The sequence below is a fragment of the Anabrus simplex genome, chromosome 4, assembly GCF_040414725.1.
Source record: "Anabrus simplex isolate iqAnaSimp1 chromosome 4, ASM4041472v1, whole genome shotgun sequence".
In the NCBI taxonomy this organism is placed as follows: Eukaryota; Metazoa; Arthropoda; class Insecta; order Orthoptera; family Tettigoniidae; genus Anabrus; species Anabrus simplex.
This window is the reverse complement of record NC_090268.1, coordinates 55,389,482-55,411,078: the sequence shown is the minus strand read 5'-3', so window position 1 is coordinate 55,411,078 and position 21,597 is coordinate 55,389,482. Positions and strand designations below refer to the sequence as shown.

Sequence of the window (21,597 nt, the reverse complement as noted above, 5' to 3'; positions counted from 1 at the left end):
CGTATAAAAGAAAATTTGCCCCATATGTCAACTTTAATTCCAACATTATCTTTATATTAGAAACTTCTCTGCTTTTAAAATTTAATTCAAGCTTATTCGTCTACTAAAGTCATTTCACGGCATCTCTCCACTGTCAGTTTAGAACATACTGCTTAGTCCAGCAGCTTACCTTCTTACTCCCAAGTCTTCCCAGCCTAAAGTTAGCAAAATTTTCGTAACGGAAATTACTCAGAACGAATTGTGCTACTTTCTTTTGTATCTTTTAATTCCCTGAATCAAGTAATCTTAGTCCCCCACACTGGAACCATACTCCTATTAGTGTCTTACAAGTAACTTAAATGCCCTCTCCTTTACTTCCTTACTAGAACCCCTAAATACTCTTGTAACTATAGGAAGAGATCTGTAATCTTTATTTACAACCTCGTTAATATTATTACCCCAATGAACACCTAGGTTCTTATAGTGATCCCATGAGGTACTTCAATCAATCAATCAATCAATCAATCAATCAATCAATCAATCAATCAATCAATCAATCAATCAATCAATCAATCAATCAATCAATCAATCAATCAGTCAATCCTGATCTGCATTTAGGGCAGTCACCCAGGTGGCAGATTCCCTATCTGTTGTTTTCCTAGCCTTTTCTTTAATGATTGCAAAGAAATTGGAAATTTATTGAACATCTCCCTTGGTAAATTATTCCAATCCCTAACTCCCCTTCCTATAAATGAATATTTGCCCCAATTTGTCCTCTCAAATTCTGACTTTATCTTCATATTGTGATCATTCCTACTTTTAAAGATGCCACTCAAACTTATTGGTCTACTGATGTCATCCCATGCCATCTCTCCATTGACAGCTTGAAACATACCACTTATCTCATCAAGTTTACTATGAATTTGACACATGCATCAGTTTGTTCATCTGACATTAACCTACCAACACACACAAGTTGAGTCCGCCAAACACTAGCGTCTGTGTTGTATCGTTCAGTGATCATGTTGACATTTATGCCCGGAAAAGAACATTTGCTTTTGTTATTTAATCAAAAGAAAAAAGCTGTAGAAAGCCATTGTTTGCTGGTAGGAACATATGGTGAACACGCTTCATCAATGTTCTAATCGGCAAGAAGACCATGCTTTGCTTCTAGTGGGACCAGAGCGATACTGTGTATTATGAACTCTTGAAGCCCAGCGAAACCATTAATGCACAATGCTATCATGAACAAATGATTAATTTAAATCATTTAAATCACGCATTGATCGAAAGATGACTGGAATGGGCCAGAAGACATGGCAAGGTGTTTTTGTTACACGATAATGCACCATCTCACACAGCAAAACGAGTGAAAGACACCTTGAAATCACTTGGATGGGACATCCTTCTGCACCCGCTGTACTGCCCCGACCTGGCGCCATCTGACTATCACCTCTTCACATCAATGGGGCACGCACTCGCAGAGTAGTGCTTCAGCAATTTTGAGGAAGTTGGAAAATGGCTCGATGAATGGTTTGCCGCAAAAGACAAGCATTTTTTGGTATGGTATTCATAACTTACGTGAAAAATGGGGGAAGTGTGTAGAAGCCGATGGCCAATAGTTTGAATAAACAAAAAATGAATTTCCGTTGAAAATTACCACAAAAACTGGCTAAAACTTATGCATACACCTGCTTCATTTGTCTAGGAATACAGCTGGTAATGCACTAACTTTTTTGTGGGCCACTATCTAGGCTCCAGTAGCATTCATTGGCATGCGACACAAATTTTCAGATGTACATACTGGACTTACAGTTCTGTGACATGCTCAGAAGATATGTAACTTATGTAACAACCCTCAGAGTTAATAAGTATTTTTTCCATAAACATCTAAGAGGAAGGGGAGAATGTATATCTCTTTGTCATAAAGACATGTCTGCAACTAATGACATACATTTCATCATGGCATTTGGCAATTTTCAGCTACTTAAGGGAAACTCTTGGCCATATTAATTATTCATATCATTTGAGAACTGACCTCATATTGTGATTTTCCCTCTAAATAGATAGGTATCACCTCATAATCTTCTGGTCGTGTGGTTGTAGCCATTTCTGTGGTAGGCTTTGCTGTAGTTAAACTGGCTTTGTCTGTGGGAAAAAGAAACAAAGTATGTCACCTTTAATCCGTTTCTGAGAACCTCAACTCTCAGACTGATGCTACTAAAAGTGTTAGTAATCAACAAATAAAATAAATATCATGGGTTTATAAGCAAAACACATTGTGTCAGTTTTTTTTTTTAGTTGTTCTCACATTTTCATACTGGCCTGAGTGTTTATTTCTTTCCAACTCCATTCACTGGTGATATTCATTAAATCATATGATGTTATTTTGGTTAATGAATTTTCTAATTTGAATTTTCTTGCTAATTCTAAAGAGAGGAATTTAATTTAGGTAAAATACATTAATACTGTTTGAGCTACACAGCAGTATTCGAGATATTGTAACAAACCCACTGCATAATATTATTTTAAGATCAGATGTTGCCAATGAACGACTAATGTTTTTCTCTTTGACAATGTGTTTTACTTGTAAGCCCGCAGTTTGGTGTTGGTGTCCATGCCGAGTGCACATAAGTTATGAGGAACATGGGAGTGAGTCTCGTGTGGCTGTATGTTAATCTCAATATTTTAGCTTCTCTTCTTTTCTCAAAATTTGCTTCAAATATTTTTTCTTTTTCAGACATTTACTTCACACTGAATTAAAACAAAGATCATTACATCTGATGGAAAGCCCACTTATTCAAATTGTGAATGCCCCCTTCGAAGCTATATAAACTATTACTCGTATAATCTATGCAATAAGGCATTATATGTAGATCGAATGGATCCACAATACAAACAATGAATATCAGCTCCAAGATCATATCAAGACACAAGAATACTTGTATATTATAAGGACACTGGAATATTCCAACAACACCATTCACAACAGTTTTAATGTGTTATTTTAGTTCCTATTTTAAATATGTAGTCTCACATTTCATCACTGTTTTAGATTAAGACTTTATTTAAGACATACCAATTTGTAATTTTTGATTGGTGGTTTTATACAGTGTCTGTTTTTAGTTCACTCCACAGCACCACTCAGAGCACGGCATGGCTGGTGCCCCTACACTTATAGAAATCCATTTCTAGTAAAACTGTTAGTCTAAAACCTACCTGGCATTACATTTGATGTTGTTCCTCAGCTGTCAAACACGCCTGACACCTCGTAAATAGGTTTGCAGACACTCTGTGAATCTCAGCCCGTGTGATGTTTGAAATAACTTGTGTAATGTTCTCTTGTAGTTCTTCTCTTGTGTGAGGGTTGTTCACATGCAGCTGGTGGGGATTTTTTGCACACCAGAAGCAATTATTTTGACTATCTACATAGCCACTTAAGTGTAACCATGCTTCATCACTATAAAATAAATGTCTGGGTCAACATACCCATCGTGAACTGACTGAAGCAATCAATTACAATACCGAACCGTAGCAAAACTGTCAGGTCCTCTTAAAGATAGGGCAGGGGTGGGTTTGTACAGTTTTTCTTTTAACAGTTTTGTTGCTTTGTGAGCAGAAGATAATGATACATTAGCTTGTACGGCGAGACACGACAGGGATTTTGTTGGAGTTCTTTTCAAGAGAGCTCCTATTTCATCAAGCATTTTCTCTGTTAAAACAGTTTGTCTTGTGCGTGATTTCTTGTTAAGAATGGACCTGGTGGTGTGGAACTTCTTTACTAATTTGTGTACCATCCTCCTATGGGGAGGGTAGATGCCAGGAAATTTGCAAATGAATCGAAAGTGGCATTCTGTATAAGAAGAATGCTTCGCATGGCACAACACAATGAATACACACTGTTCTACTGCATACATTACTCATTAAACACACGATTACTTTAGTATTCCTACAGAAACTATGCTATTTTAAAGCGAACACATTGAACACACTACCAATACCACAGATGTTTAACTCAACTATTGCTGTGAAGTAATGGTTATCGCTACCGTACTGCATTAGATCATCTTAGCTGGTCATGAAGCAATATATATCTAAGCAAATGAGTCACCGGGCCACGCTATCACCTTCTGTGCATGCTCCCCCGACACATGGAGCGAGCTAAAAAGAAGACCCTGTATATGCATGTATTTCCAATTTTGATCAGGGCTGAAGATGACCTAATGTAGCAAGGTCAAAACTAGTACCAATAATATAAGATATAATTTCAGTAGCGGTGACTGGAAATTAAAAGTACAGGGGCAAAAAAATATACAGACAACAAACAGTACCTAGGGGTTGTGGGATATAGCGGATGGGGGTGGGGTTAGAGGGTTATGTAATCAAAACTGAAGAAAAAATCTATAAAATAGTTGGTTTTTTTTGGTGCTCTGTGAGCAAATTTTGACAGAGAGGTAAAGGTTGACAGTTTACCAATTTAAGTGCGGTAACGATAGTTTTTAAAAATTTTGATTCAATACATCACAATAAAATTTTCACCAAAGGAACAATATTATGCATTTATTACAATTAAATAGAAGTATGGCGGGATTATACAATTTGAAAGCACACTAAGAAATAAGAGACACTAAAGAAACCGCCAGACTGACGGATGTGCGCAGCAAGTGGTGAATCATGCCTCAGTGTCCATGATCTTGGCAAAAAAAAAAAAAATATATATATATATATATATATATACACACACTCCTGCTTCTTTGACTTTTTCTGTGACTGCAAAACAAAACCCAACTGGTTTAAAGAAACTGAAAAAGACCTAGTAGAATTAAAATTGACAGAAAATTCACTATTTGATTGAACAGCTAAAGTAATAACTAAAGGCAAAAAAATAAGGTTCCAAGACAAATCTACATTAGTAACCAAACCTATTATCTCGGAAGATGAGAGAAAATGAAGATAAAAATAATTAAGAAATACTGGGCACTAAGAAAAGAACAACATACAGAGAAATGATCGATTCAATCAACCCCAAAGAAAGTGAAATGAAAGAAGAAAATACCCTTACTACCCTTCCTCACAGCACGTGTAGTCTCCACTACTTGCTGTGGCACTATAAAAATCGGTTAGTCGGGACGAACGACATTTTGAGCGTATTTCTGCTAATAATTTTCTTCATAATTAAAGAAAATAAAGGAAAGTATCACAGATGTTTCTCATTTATTTCAAAAAATCGTCTAACGAGAACTTCGAATTACTCTCTGACTCAAAAGATGCTTACAGACACTTGAAGAGCACCTGCGCTATTATTTGAGTGTATTGGTATGTGATTTGCTGTTTCTACATTGGTTGTTCCCCCGTCCTGTTCCTTCCCCTTCCCTTTTGAAGCATAGTCTTGGTGGCTGGTTGTGTCCAGCGTTTGAGTCTCGTTATTTATTTGTTGCTCTATTGGAGCATCTACTTTGGGGTTTCTTTCAAACCTGAGGCTGCTGGGCTGCGAGCATCGGAGCGTAAGTCATGACTGAATGTTGCTTGTGTATATTGAGCGAAAGGTTAATGCTTGTGGCATCAAATGGGTGTGTAATTGGGTAAGAGTTGTGCTTCTGTATGTGCTGTGCTGTGTGAATGTACCAGGTTCATAGCCCAGGGGCCTATGAGCCAGTTGAAGGCAGTTTCATTTTCGTAATATGTATTTCTTTAATGTTGCATTCTGGTAATACTTGTATTTCTTTTATATTACCTGTTGATAATAGATCTTCTGTTCTCTGTTGAATGTGTGAGGCCAATAGAAGTTTATTGGTTTGTTATTGGAAGGGTGCTTCAGTTATGATATTCTCTAGCATTAGCCATGCGTCTTGGTAGGTGTGCTATTTCCCAACTGATGAGCCCAACTTAGCACACTGGGGCAAAATGCTGGTAACCAGGAATGAGTTAGCTGGAAAATTTATAATGTCCAATAACAGACTATATTGGTATTACATACTGCTTAGTAAGCAGTAAGAGACCTCATGCACTGTCATTTACATCCTTAATACAATCCTAAATACCCTCATAACCATATAAAGAGATTTGTAACCTTTATTTACAATCCCGTTTATGTGATTACCCCAATGAGAATCCTTATATTAATTCCTAGGTACTTACAGTGGTCCTTTCACTCTGTCAGTGAGTAATTAAGCCAGAGGATGTTTTCTCTTGGTGAAACTCACGTGACTTTTCTTCTGTTTACCATCACACCATTGCTTGCTGTCCATCTTATAATATGGTTGAGGTCTTTAAGCAGTTGCTCACAATCCTGTCAAAATTTGGCTTAGCTCTACTTTAATTGTGGGATTTTAGGTGGTAGTATCTGTTTCTACTGGGGGATCATCTTGTACATTGCAGGTCTCATTCTAATTCTTCAATCCTGGCCAATAGGTCTTGCATCATTACGGCTGAGGGTATAGGTGCGCTTTATGTGTTTGGCCCTTGAACCTTAGGTTTATGGACTTCTACAACATACTTCATCTCACATATTCTATCTGCCATCTGTTACCTTTTCCAGATCCTCATTTGATATTACCAAAATATTATGTACATTTATTGGAAGCTTATCTAACCACAATGTTTTAAAAATCTTTTTTTGAGATGTTGGTACCAGCTAGTCCTTTCATTTTTCTGAGAAGTTGACTCAGTTTCATGATACCTAACTGCATTTCACTTATAAACTTCTTTATCTGCTTCTCTTCACTCTCCTTAAAAATGGTTAGCAATCGTTCCTTGGCTATGAAGTATTTATTTGCATCCTCACTTGCTACTAAATCCCAGATGTTCTCCACAAATCTTGGTTCCAGCTGAGCAAATAAATAAGTAAATCTTGGTGACTCGGTAGTTATTCTGGCAATCTTAATCTGAGCTTCGGCTTCACAAAACCAAATGTCTGGTGGTTTATCAGCCCAGAAGGGCGGGAGCTTTACACTAACTTTCTCAACTTCATTTTTCTGTTGCATTTCTGTTTCCTTGCTCTCCTGCATCATGCCGGGGTCACCACTTATGTCAGTATGGTCAAGAGCAAATATTTACTTTGAATAATAATTTTACTACATGTTTCTTCATAATGAATAAAAAAAAGAGCAAAGAATCACTTTACTCGATTCCAGAATCCAAGAAAGTAAAAAATAAAATTTCACTCTTTACCTTAAGAAACTACATATATATACATACTGACTTCGTTTCTTGGTTCCTAAAGCTCACGCAAGTCATTGTACTGTAAGTCTTATAGTGTGTCTTGGATGGCAGCCATCTTACGCCCAAAAGGATCCTACAGGTATTTCTGAATGCAATGTCCAACATTGGTACAAGGATGAAGAAAAGTTTAAGAATGCTGACATGTCAAGAAAAGAATCAAACACAAGAAAATTTAATGAAATTGACAGTGTTGCTACTGAATGTTTGCTGGAGAAATGAAACTTGAGATATCCAGTAAGTCACAAAGTTATTAGATTAAAGGCTTCAGTTCCAGTAACTGAATTCAAGCCTTGGGTGCCATGACATTTAGGATCATGTTTACAATGGTGCATTACTGTTTTGCCATGGATATCAGCAAATTATGCCAATAAAATGGTTGCCTATCAGCAATACCTTATATTAATTTAAAACTTTTGGTCTTAGGATTACTTTAGGGCTTACTAAATTAGTTTAGTAATAGAAGAGCTTGAATATGTTATAACTACTTTCATTACTAAATTTAAAAAGAAAAATTGGCACAAAAATTCAGAGTCATCTTATATGTGAGGTCATCATAGACTCAGGCCAATCTGTATATGCCTGCGTTTCAAAAGCAATGATCATTTTTTTTTCTTGGACAACCTCATTCATGGTTCAAGTAATTTGTTCATACAACAACAACAACGAAACAACAACAGATTAAATGTATCAAGATGAAACACACTGGTTCTAGTACAAAACTTGATAGTGATTTATGTAACTTAAGTATTGGTTCAAAATTTTCTTTAACACCTCCTATGAAAATTAAATATTTAACATCCAGGGTAGATACCCATGCTTTTTAATTCAGCCTTGCTTACTTACCATAACAATTATAGGAGAAGGACAAGATCCCAGAACTAGATGTTGCATCTGTTATCAGCTTTAGGTATGTTGTGCCACCACCCATCATGCGAAATTTCCTCTCTGAATTGAGTGTGGATGTAATAATCACATTTCCTTCACCAGGTATTTCATCCATGTCTAGGGAAAGCAAAAAATATATTCATTAACAGCCATGCTCACATTTTCAGATGTGCCAAAGTCAGCCTTATAAGGAAATAGTTCTTGCCTTAAAATGCATTGAAAATTCACTGATTCAACACAATCTATTTGGATACAGTACTCTTGGTATGAAAATATAAAAAGTGGGCATTTTTAATGTGTATATTTTAAAACCTATGCTCTATCTTAGTTCCAGCTGAGCAAGTATATAATTAAATCTTGGTGACTCGGTAGTTATTCTGGCAATCTTCACAAAACCAAATGTCTGGTGGTTTATCAGCCCAGAACGGTGAGAGATTTACACTAACTTTCTCAACTTCATTTTTCTGTTGCATTTCTGTTTCCTTGCTGTCCTGCATCATACCACCCAGCATTAGAGATTTCTTTACCTATAAATGAACTATACCATTCCTTGCCTGCTGATAGTTTTTATTTTGACTTTTTAAATGGTGACTATAATGGACTAAATTATTATCTGTCACAGTTCAGCTAGAAGGAGATGTTTCAAAATGGATCAGTTGATAAAGCAGTAGAAATCTTCTATTCAGTACTACATTATGGCGTGGAACTTTACATCCCTATACAGAATTTTAAGACTCCCAAATTCCCAAAGTGGTTTAATCATAAATTGAAGTCCCTGATTATTGAAAAGAAGAAAGCACACAAGTGATACAAAATATCAGGTCTCAGTAGTGATTATCAGCATTTCTCGAAATTAGGAAATGAATGCAAGTCTGAATCTAAATCTTGCTATACAATGTATGTCTCCAATTGTGAACGAAGTATTACTTCCAATCCACAGAAATTCTGGCAATATCTAAGTTCTAAAAGGTCATGTAATAATATTCCTTCAACAATGCATCTTAATGAAGTTACAGCAGATACTGGAGAAAATATTGTCAATCTTTTTGCTAACCACTTTTCATCCGTTTTTTCTTCTTATCAGAATGCAAGTCATATGATTATCCTTTCTCTGTCAATCTGTCAGTTATAAACATTAGTAAGGCAGAAATTTACAACAAACTGATATCTCTGGAATTAAAGAAAACTGTAGGACCTGATGGTGTTTGAACATACCTGCTCAAGTACTGCTCATTTATTTTATGTGAAGCACTCTTTTATCTGTTCAACTTATCATTAAACCAAGACGTTTTTCCAGTGGAATGGAAGAAAGGATTTGTTAGTCCAGTTTTCAAAAATTGTGATAAAACTGACATAAAACAATATAGACCAGTTATAATTTCTTCTCATATTTCCAAAATTTTTGACTCAATAATTCTTGACAAAATCACACCTCTCTTTAGAAACATCGTCATTGATGAGCAACATGGATTCTTTTCGGGACGGTCAACCTGTAGCAATCTTCTTTTATTCTATCAGTTCCTCTTGGATGCAATAGAGAACCACTCCCAAGTGGACTGCATTTATACAGACTTCTCAAAAGCTTTTAACACTGTCGACCACGATATCTTGCTGCAAAAACAAACAGGCTACGGAATTAATGGGAGTCTCCTCTCATGGTTTGAATCATATCTTAAAAACCGTGCAGACTGTTAAAATAAGGAATCATTTTTCTGCACCTATTATTACCAGTGGAGTTCCTCAAGGGTCTCACCTTGTGCCCTTACTTTTTACTCTCTACATAAATGACATAAAAAATATACTTAAGAATTCTGAATTGCTTTTGTTTGCTGACGATGCAAAAAAATTTATGCAAATTAATTGTCCACTTGATTGTTTAAAACTTCAAGAAGATTTACATCATCTGGAAAAGTATTGCATTCAAAATGGGTTGAATCTTAATCATGAGAAATGTAAAATAATATTGTTTTTTAAAAACAAGAAGAAAATATCATTTCAGTACAAATTTAGTAATAACAACATTCTAACTCCTGTTTCACAAGTTAATGACCTTGGTGTTTTATTCAGTTATAACCTATCGTTTAATGAACATATTGAAAATATTTGTAAGAAAGCATTTCAAAGATTGGGTTGCAGTACTAGATATTCTAGAGAATTTTCAGACTTAGCTACCTATCGATTGCTGTATGTGTCTATGGTACGCCCTGTACTAGAATACTGTACACCTGTTTGGAACCCTTCTCATCAGACCGCTATCCATAGATTAGATTCAGTACAACATAAATTTCTTCATTTATATTCATTTAGAGCAGGATTCTCATATGATAATGTTGATTATACATCCTTACAACAGTCCTTAAATATGCATAGCCTGTCACAACGCCGTGAAATATTGGATACACTCTTCATTTTTAAATTGCTTCATTCCTTGGTGAATTGTCCACAACTCCTTGCAAAAATTAACGTACATGTACCAGACAGACGCACAAGGTTCAAGAATACATTGTCTACAAATTGGCATAGAACTAACTATGCATTCAATGGGCCAATTGAACGAATGTCAAGATCTCTAAACAAACTGGATATTGATATATTTAACTGCTCATTGTCAAAATTGAGAAATCACTTACATAATCTCCAGAATTGACTATTACTTTCCTGTGATTACTTGTAATATAACCTGTGTATATATCTGTACATATTTTTCTACTTATACTCCATTGAACTTTCTTTTTAGTGTGTTTTGTTTTGTTTATTCTTCTCTACTGTTATGTAAAATGGTATTACCGTTAATAAAGTATTATTAGAGAAAGCCAGACAATGACCCAAAACAGCTGTCACATGCCACAGGAAACCCCAAACTGAATAAAGCTTGAAACATGACCAGACAATTTGGGTCGAGGCCAAAACCAAACATCATAGACCGCCGCCGCCGAGTGCGGCCTGCGGAACACAGACTTGCTTTGCTCCGTTGGCTGGCCGAGTGGCCGCCAACTAAAATTTCTTAGGCCGCTGAACATGGGCTCTCACTCAGCCGGCGAGCCTTTGATAGGGAACAGGTCCCTTCACCGTCCATCATCACATCTCCACTTCGTCCGCTGCCAAGGCCGGCAGGACCGTACGAGAGGTGCACAACATAACATTCTCACGCCCAAGTAAAGGCGAGCAGTATGAGCGTGAACACTAGGTGTGCAGAGACTCACAACATTGCAATCATGGGCAGGGAACCTGCTGCTCTCAGTGTATCTCAGGGTACAAAGGGGGTCTGTCAATTTGCAAAATGGTGTCCGCAGTGCCAGCACCCGGCCGCCGCTTCGACCAAACTGCGCAGCCCATGTGTGGGTGCGAATAACCACTACTAAGTTACTCTTAAGACTTGAAGTATCTACTATAATAAAATTAATCTGAAGTTGAGTGATGGAGTGGGAGGGTGTTCAAGTTTTCATTTCATATGCATATATGGTGGGCCTCCTGGGTGGTAATGACAAGACGGCAGACCAGGGAGATTTTTTATCGGTGATGTGATTTGTGGAGAAGGTAAGGTGGGCGCGGCCATGATTTATAATAGAAGTTGTCCCTAAATTTGCCTTAATGTGCAAGAATGGAAAACCACGGAAAACATTCTCAGGACAGCCGACAGTTGTTACCAGCCCCTCTGCCTCCCAAATTTAGAGCTGCAAGGCTAGTAATATCAGCTGCAGTTCTACTGAAGCCTACTCTATTCAGTGTGATGGTAGCAGAATTGCTGGCAGCATTTTCATAGGGAATGAATTTCTGATGTAGGTAGTTGTTTACAAGTACAACCAGAGATAAGACAGTTAACTGAATATTTAGTCAGTCAGTCAGTCACTACTGATCTGCATTTAGGACAGTCACCCAGGTGGCAGATTCCCTATCTGTTGTTTTCCTAGCCTTTTCTTAAATGATTGCAAAGAAATTGGAAATTTATTGAACATCTCCCGTGGTAAGTTATTCCAATCCCTAACTCCCCTTCCTATAAACGAATGTTTACCCCAATTTGTCCTCTTGAATTCCAACTTTATATTCATGTTGTGACCTTTCCTACTTTTAAAGACACCACTCAGACTTATTCGTCTACTAATGTCCTTCCATGCCGTCTCTCCACTGACAGTTCGGAACATACCATTTAATAGAGAAGTAAATTAACAATCCACCTTTTCAATACTAATATTAAACCATATAAGTTATAACATTACCTTGGAACTAGTTTCGATGCTGGTGAGCGTTTTCTTCAGCCAAATATGAGAACAGGCAATCGTAAATAAACATATCATTAAATCAATGCACATATAAACACTCTTAATGTGGGACTTATGATGCCCCTAAAAGTATCTTGAGAATAAAGCTTCAAAAATCACAATTTCAAAATTTTGAAGTCACGATTAGCATGACACTTAACACAGTATAATCCTTTTCACGCAAGTTAGAACTTGGAAAGTATTGAGTTTGACTTAGAACTGTAAGATTCTCAAATAAATAAAAAGTCTTGTCATAAATGAAATGTTATACAAATATAGAGTTTCTCTGTAAATATGACAGTCACAAATAGAACGACACTTGATTATTTTACTCTTGAAAGTCCTGAGTTCTACTTAGAGTAGGAAGATTCTCAATTTAAATAAAAGGTCTTGTCACAATTGATCAGAAGCAGAAATGAAACATGTATACAGTTTCTTTATGATGTACCAGGAACAGTGGCATGGAACTAAGTCCCCGCAGTTGATGGGTTGACGTCACAGCCTGCCTCCTCGTGACACAGAGAGAGCCTATGCCAGCATGGAATTTTCGAAAGGTTCTTCGGCTAATAACTTCCCTCACAGTAATAATTGGGTAAAATCAACTACATCAACATGTAGCTCCATATTTTATCTCCATTCCTACAAGGTTTTGTAAAAATCCGGCAAGAGACAACGAAGTCGTTGAGCAAAATGTAAAGACATATTTTGGCTTGGATTGTGTATCAATTGAGAGCTGCTTCCCTCAGCAGAACTGTGTGTATTATATTGTGTGTGGAGTTCGTGTGGCGAGCAGCGGGCGAGAACACGGGTCCTCTATGCCACAGCCGGTCGGCTCGTGGGGACCGCGACGCTATGCGAGTGATAGTCTCATTTCGCCGAGTTCAAGACTTAAACTCCACATTCAAACTTATAAATATTTCAGCGAGTTACAAGGATAGTCTTATTTTGCCGAGTCTTCAACTTAAACTTAAAATTTCTCGTGATTCACAAGTGATAGAATCTAGCCTCAGTTTAGATTGATTTAAACTTTAATGGCGATTTATTCAGACAGATGTATCAAATTTACATTTCTTACAAGTGTTCATAACCCATGATTGATGAAACAATCCGAACAGTGATAAATTGTGAACGATATTTGCATTTCCAACTAATTGAAATATTTTGCAAATTTTGTGTGTCAGAACTTTTCAGACTGTGACAAGTGATTAATTAATGAATTAATTTCAATCTATGACTGTGTCATTGAACTTATAGAAATCGTGGAATTTTCCAATATCTCATGCATTCAGAGTAGACATTGGACTGTGATTAGTTTCAATCCATGTACTACGCATTTAATTGAACTGTGAGTTAATGATAGACTGTGAAACACTTATTTGAACTGTGCATTCACTATAGAAAATGAGCTGTGTGTTAATGACTGACTATGGATATTTATTTAGGCCGTGCATTCATGGTAGACACTGAACTGTGCTAAGAAGTGAATTACGTATTCGAACTTTGCATTCATGGTAGACATTAGACTGTGTTTAAGGTGCACATTTACCATGAAATTAAACTGTTTATTCATGACTAAGCAATGAACTGTGCATTTAAACTATGGGTTTTCAATAGACAGTATTTTTTGTGTGTGATCAAACCACCATCTAATTTCAAATTAATGAACCAAATCGGTTTGCAAATGAAACATTTTATTTTTCAAGTGATTAAGTTAAAATTGCACGTAACCCTAAACAAATATTTCGTGTGTAATAATTACAAACTGTTACAAGTGTCACATTTTCTTTAGTCAATTTTATTGACATTTGATTACGTTACACTACGAGTGATTTCTCTGTTCAACATTCAAATCTGTCACTCAAGAAACTCTTTCCATGTCCCAGGTGCTAATGTGTACAGTCATAAGTTATTCTCCGTGCAACCGAATCTCAGTGCTCACATCACTACGTTATCCCGATCTTCTGGACGTTGTATGGATATTCCAGAACTTATAGAATTTCCATCGTGGGAGAAATCGTGGTTCCATGGTGCCGAGAGGAGACTGATGGCAGTACGAGGAGAGCAGCCGGATTTTGAATACACCACCAGCCTGGATAAGGAAAGAACCATTTCCTGCATATTTGCTGTATGAAGGTGATATAATTTTGAACATTGTTAATAAATTCAGAATTTTTTCAAAAAATCCTCTTCCTCTGTAAGCACTTCAATCAGAACGGTACATGCCCTGTGTCTAATTCATGCTCGTCAAAAGTACCATAATTACTGTTACAATAAACATTAAAATTATTCTTGAAAAACAAAACATACCACTTAGTCAAGCAGCTCGTCTCCTTTCCCCCAAGTCTTCCCAGCCCAAATGTAGCAAAATTATTGTAAGCTACTATTTTGTTGGAAATCACCCAGAACATATGGAGCTGCTTTTCTGTGGATTTTTTCCAGTTCATGAATCAAGTAATCCTGGTGAGGGTCCCATACGCTGGAACCATACTCTAGTTGGGGTCTTACCAGAGACTTATTTGCCCTATCCTTTACATCCTTACTACAAACCCTAAATACCCTCATAACCATGTGCAGAGATCTGTACACTTTATTTAGAATACCATTTATGTGATTACCCCAATGACGATTTTTCCTTATATTAACACCTAGATACTTACAATCATCCACAAAAGGAAGTTTCCCCCCCATCTATGCAGTAATTAAAACTGAGAGGACTTTTCCTATTTGTGAAGCTCGCAATCTGACTTTTAATCCCGTTTATCATCATACCATTGCGTACTGTCCGTCTCACAACATTATCAAAGTCATTTTGGAGTTTCTCACAATCTTGTGATTTATTTATTTATACAGAATAACATTATCCGCAAAAAGCCTTATCTCTGATTCCACTTCTTTACTCATATCATTTATATATACAAGAAAAAAAATAAAGGTTCAATAATACTTCTCAGTACTGAATGGACTTTATAATTTATTCCACAGCTTTCTGCACTCTAAGAACTTCTTGCATCAAGTACCAGTATTTCATAGGCCTGATCTGCACTCTTTGGTGTCAGATGCATTAGAGATGGCAGAGATGTATGTAGTTCGAGCTTTAAGCGTTAAACACTGTATTCCCTTGTGTGTTTGAGTCATCAGTCCATAGACTGGTTTGATGCAACTCTCCAAGCCACCCTATCCTGTGCTAACCTTTTCATTTCTACATAATTATTGCATCCTGCATCTGCTCTAATCTGCTTGTCATATTCATTCCTTGGTCTACCCCTACTGTTCTTACCACCTACACTTATTCAAAAACCAACTGAACAAGTCCTGGGTTTCTTAAGATGTGTCCTATCATTCTATCTCTTCTTCTCATCAAATTTAGCCAAATCGATCTCCTCTTGCCAATTCGATTCAGTATCTCTTCATTCATGATTCGATCTATCCATATCACCTTCAGCATTCTTCTGTAACACCACATTTCAAAAGCTTCTATTCTCTTTCTTTCTGAGCTAGTTATCGTCCATGTTCCACTTCCATACAATACCACACTCCACACAAAAGTCTTCAAAAACATCTTTCTAATTCCTATATCAATGTTTGAAGCGAGCAAATTTCTTTTCTTAAGAAAGCTCTTCCTTGCTTGTGCTAATCTGCATTTTATGTCCTCCTTACTTCTGCCATCGTTGGTTATTTTACTACCCAAGTAACAATACTCATCTACTTCCTTTAAGACTTCATTTCCTAATTTAATATTTCCTGCATCACCTGCCTTCGTTCGACTGCACTCCATTACTTTTGTTTTGGACTTATTTATTTTCATCTTGTACTCCTTACCCAAGACTCCATACCATTCAGCAACTTCTCGAGATCTTCTGCAGTCTCAGTTAAAATAACAATATCATTGGCAAATCTCAGGGTTTTGATATCCTCTCCTTGGATTGTGATTCCCTTTCCAAATTCCTCTTTGATTTCCTTTACTGCCTGTTCTATGTAAACACTGAAAAGGAGGGGGGACAGACTGCAACCTTGCCTCACTCCTTTCTGGATTGCTGCTTCTTTTTCAAAACCCTCGATTCTTATCACTGCAGACTAATTTTTATACAGATTGTAGATAATTCTTCGTTCTCAGTATCTGATCCCAATCACCTTCAGAATCTTAAATAGCTTGGTCCAATCAACAATATTGAATGCCTTTTCTAGATCTATGAATGCCATGTACGTGGGCTTGTCCTACTTGATTCGATCCTCTAAGATCAGACGTAAAGTCAGAATTGCTTCACGTGTTCCTACATTTCTTCTTAAGCCAAACTGATCTTTTCCCAACTCAACTTCAACTTGTTTTTCCATTCTTCTGTAAATATTACGTGTTAAAATTTTGCAGGCATGAGATACTAAACTAATGGTGTGATAGTTTTCAGACCTGTCAGCACCGGCTTTCTTGGGAATAGGTATAACAACATTCTGGCAAAAATTGGATGGGACTTCTCCTGTCTCATACATCTTACACACTAGATGGAATAACCTTGCCACACTGGCTTCTCCTAAGGCAGTCAGTAATTCATAGGGAATGTCATCAATTCCAGGTGCCTTGTTCCTATATAGGTCTCTCACAGCTCTGTCAAACTCTGACCTCAAAATTGGGTCTCCCATTTCATCAACATCAACAGCCTCTTCTTGTTCCAAAACCAAATTATCTACATCTTTACCTTGATACAACTGTTGGATATGTTCCTGCCATCTTTCTGCTTTGTCTTCTTTCCCTAGAAGTGGCTTTCCATCTGAGCTCTTAATATTCACACACCAAGATTTCCTTTCTCCAACAGTTTCCTTGATTTTTCTGTATGCAGCATCTACCTTCCCTAGTACCATACAACCTTCGACATCCCTGCACTTCTCCTTCAGCCAGTCTTTCTTAGCTAACTTGCACTTTCTATCCACTTCATTCTTTAATCGCTTGTATTCTTTTCTGCCCTCTTCATTTCTAGCATTCTTGTATTTTCGTCGTTCATCTATCAGGTATAGTATCTCCTGAGTTATCCACTGATTCTTAGTTGATCTTTTCTTCCTTCCTAACATTTCTTCAGCAGCCTTACTGACTTAATTTTTCATGACTATCCGCTCTTCCTCTATTGTGTTTCCTTCAGATTTTTGATTTAGTCCTTGTACAACATGTTCCTTGAAACAATCCCTCACACTCTTTTTTTTCAACTTGTCTAGATCCCATCTCCTTGCATTCTTTCCTTTCTTCAATTTCTTCAACTTCAGATGGCATTTCATGACCAACAAGTTGTGGTCAGAGTCCACGTCTGCTCCTGGGAAAGTTTTGCAATCCAACACCTGGTTTCTGAATCTCTGCCTGATCATAATGAAGTCTATTTGATACCTTCCAGTGTCTCCAGGTCTCGTCCACGTATAAAGCCGTCGCTTGTGGTGCTTGAACCAAGTATTGGCAAGGACTAAATTATGATCAATGCAGGATTCAACCAGCCGACTTCCTCTTTCGTTCCTTTGTCCCAATCCGAATTCTCCTACTGTATTATCTTCTCTTCCTTGACCTACCACTGCATTGCAGTCTCCCATCACAATTAGATTCTCGTTACCTTTTACATATTGTATTAAATCTTCTATCTCTTCATGTATTCTTTCGATTTCCTTATCATCCGCTGAGCTAGTAGGCATATAGACCTTCACTATTGTGGTGGGCATTGGTTTGGTGTCTATCTTGATGACAATAATTCTTTCACTATGCTGGTTGTAGTAGCTTACCCGCTGCCCTATTTTCTTATTCATTATTAAACCAACTCCTGCATTTTCCCTGTTTGATTTTGTGTTGATAATTCGGTAGTCGCCTGACCAAAAATCCTGTTCTTCCTGCCAACGTACTTCACTTATTCCAACTACATCTATATCTAACTTTAGTCTATCCATCTCACTTTGCAGATTCTCTAATCTACCACAACGATTCAAACTTCTAACATTCCACGCTCCGACTCGCAGAATGTCAGTATCCATCTTCCTGATGATCGCCCCCTCTCGTGTAGACCCCACCCGGAGATCCGAATGGGGGACTAGTTTACCTCCGGAATATTTTACCTGGGAGGAAGCCATCATCAGTACATCATTCATAGAGAGAAAGCTGCATGTCCTTGGGAGTTAGTTACAGCTGTAGTTTCCCGTTGCTTTCAGCCGTGTAGCAGTATCAACACAGCTAAGCCATGTTGATTATTATTACAAGGCCATATCAGTCAATCATCCAGACTGCCACCCTTGCAACTTCCGAAAGGCTGCTACCCCCCTTTCGATGAACCATTCGTTAGTCTGGTCTCTTGACAGATACCCATGAGGTATAGTTGCACCTACGGCTCGGCTATCTGCTTCATTGGGACACGCAAGCCTCCCCACCGCAGCAAGGTCACGTGGTTTGCAGGGGAGGTGTATTCCCTTACAAAGGTAAATTTTGTTTACTCTTCATCTCCCTCTTAAACACAGCAAAATAATACCTAGCCTGTGTTACTCCTTGAGTCAGAAGAAAGGCCCTGGTGGGAGTATCATAAAAATCCATTCTTGAGGTTACCCTGTACAAGAGTAGTACAGTAGTATAGATAGTCATAGTAGAGCGGGGTAGGAACTGTTAGCGTACTATATCAGCAATGGAGTACACCAGGAGAGCCAAGGTATGGTGTAAGCAGATATTGTTACATGTGATAGAGGGTTCCTTCACTCTGCAAGTACCTACTAACTATAGATTTTTCCTGCTCTGATGGCAGGCGGCCTACATGCTGTTAGGGGAAGTGGGGTGCGGGCAGTAGGTCTCTGCCCAATCAGACAAAAGATTGCCCAGTGGTGGCGCTGAGAACTACTCAGTCGCCCGAGGAGTTTGCGGCGTTCACTTTGCTCTACGAACTGCCGTGTTGCTGAGTAGTCTTACAGTGTGCGTGTGGGTATTACAGAGAGCTTGTTTGAATGAGTTTGTTTTAGGATTATTCTTGTTTTATGAGTAATTCTTGCCACGTCCTTTACTACATTCTTTGATTAGCGTGTTCATGGCATGTGATGTGATGTTAGTTTGTTTCTATTCTATTGTTTCTAATTGCATTGCTCTATTGTGTTGTTATATTGATTCGGAATTATTTGATAGGATAGTCAGCTATGTGGGAAACGACATGGAAAGAAATGTGATTGTAGCGGGAGATCTGAATTTGCCAGATGTAAATTGGGAAGGAAATGCGAACGACAGGAAGCATGACCAACAAATGGCAAATAAGTTAATATGGGAAGGACAGCTGATTCAGAAAGTGATGGAACCAACCAGAGGGAAAAATATCCTGGATGTGGCGCTGATAAAACCAGATGAGCTCTATAGTGAAACTGAAGTAATAGATGGTATTAGTGATCATGAAGCTGTTTTTGTGGTAGTTAAAAATAAATGCGATAGAAAGGAAGGTCTTAAAAGTAGGACTGTTAGGCAGTACCATATGGCTGATAAAGCAGGTATGAGGCAGTTTCTAAAAAGTAACTATGATCGGTGGAAAACGGTAAATAAAAATGTAAACAGACTCTGGGATGGGTTTAAAGAAATTGTTGAGGAATGCGAAAACAGGTTTGTACCTTTAAGGGTGGTAAGGAATGGTAAAGACCCACCTTATTATAATAGAGAAATAAAGAGACTAAGAAGGAGGTGCAGACTGGAAAGAAATAGAGTTAGAAATGGCTGTGGAAGTAAGGAGAAATTGAACTTACTAGAAAATTGAATCTAGCAAAGAAGGCAGCTAAGGATAACATGATGGCAAGCATAATTGGCAGTCATACAAATTTTAGTGAAAAATGGAAGGGTATGTATAGGTATTTTAAGGCAGAAACAGGTTCCAAGAAGGACATTCCAGGAATAATTAATGAACAAGGGGAGTGTGTATGTGAGGATCTTCAAAAGGCAGAAGTATTCAGTCAGCAGTATGTAAAGATTGTTGGTTACAAGGATAATGTCGAGATAGAGGAAGAGACTAAGGCCAAAGAAGTAATAAAATTTACATATGATAACAATGACATTTACAATAAGATACAAAAGTTGAAAACTAGAAAAGCGGCTGGAATTGATCAGATTTCTGGGGATATACTAAAGACAATGGGTTGGAATGTAGTACCATATCTGAAGTACTTATTTGATTATTGTTTGGTCGAAGGAGCTATACCAGATGAATGGAGAGTTGCTATAGTAGCCCCTGTGTATAAAGGAAAGGGTGATAGACATAAAGCTGAAAATTACAGGCCAGTAAGTTTGACATGCATTGTATGTAAGCTTTGGGAAGGCATTCTTTCTGATTATATTAGAAATGTTTGTGAAATTAATAACTGGTTCGATAGAAGGCAATTCGGTTTTAGGAAAGGTTATTCCACTGAAGCTCAACTTGTAGGATTCCAGCAAGATATAGCAGATATCTTGGATTCTGGAGGTCAAATGGACTGTATCGCGATTGACATGTCTAAAGCATTTGATAGGGTGGATCATGGGAGACTACTGGCAAAAATGAGTGCAATTGGACTAGACAAAAGAGTGACTGAATGGGTTGCTATATTTCTAGAAAATAGGTCTCAGAGAGTTAGAGTAGGTGAAGCTTTGTCTGACCCTGTAATAGTTGAGAGGGGAGTTCCTCAGGGCAGTGTTATCGGACCTTTATGTTTTCTTATATATATAAATGATATGAGTAAAGGAGTGGAATCGGAGGTAAGGCTTTTTGCGGATGATGTTATTCTCTATAGAGTGATAAATAAGTTACAAGATTGTGAGCAACTGCAACGTGACCTCGAAAATGTTGTGAGATGGACAGCAGGCAATGGTATGTTGATAAACGGGGCTAAAAGTCAGGTTGTGAGTTTCACAAATAGGAAAAGTCCTCTCAGTTTTAATTACTGCATTGATGGGGTGAAAGTTCCTTTTGGGGATCATTGTAAGTATCTAGGTGTTAATATAAGGAAAGATCTTCACTGGGGTAATCACATAAATGGGATTGTAAATAAAGGGTACCGATCTCTACACATGGTTATGAGGGTGTTTAGGGGTTGTAGTAAGGATGTAAAGGAGAGTGCATATAAGTCTCTGGTAAGACCCCAACTAGAGTATGGTTCCAGTGTATGGGACCCTCACCAGGATTACCTGATTCAAGAACTGGAAAAAATCCAAAGAAAAGCAGCTCGATTTGTTCTGGGTGATTTCCGACAAAAGAGTAGCGTTACAAAAATGTTGCAATGTTTGGGTTGGGAAGAATTGAGA

At 37.6% G+C, this 21,597-nt stretch overlaps 1 protein-coding gene across 2 annotated transcripts in view; it reads right to left on the bottom strand.

Annotated features, from left to right (window-relative positions):
* The window catches only part of LOC136871609 (uncharacterized), a 161,608-nt gene that overhangs the window by 79,029 nt on the left and 60,982 nt on the right, over window positions 1-21,597 (bottom strand). For both annotated transcript variants that reach the window (XM_067145064.2, XM_067145065.2), the window contains exons 4-5: window positions 8,044-8,202; window positions 2,018-2,127 (exon numbers count right to left, since the gene is read on the bottom strand). In XM_067145064.2, the coding sequence (XP_067001165.2) occupies window positions 2,018-2,127; window positions 8,044-8,202 (269 nt within the window). The remainder of the gene's footprint in view (window positions 1-2,017; window positions 2,128-8,043; window positions 8,203-21,597) is intronic.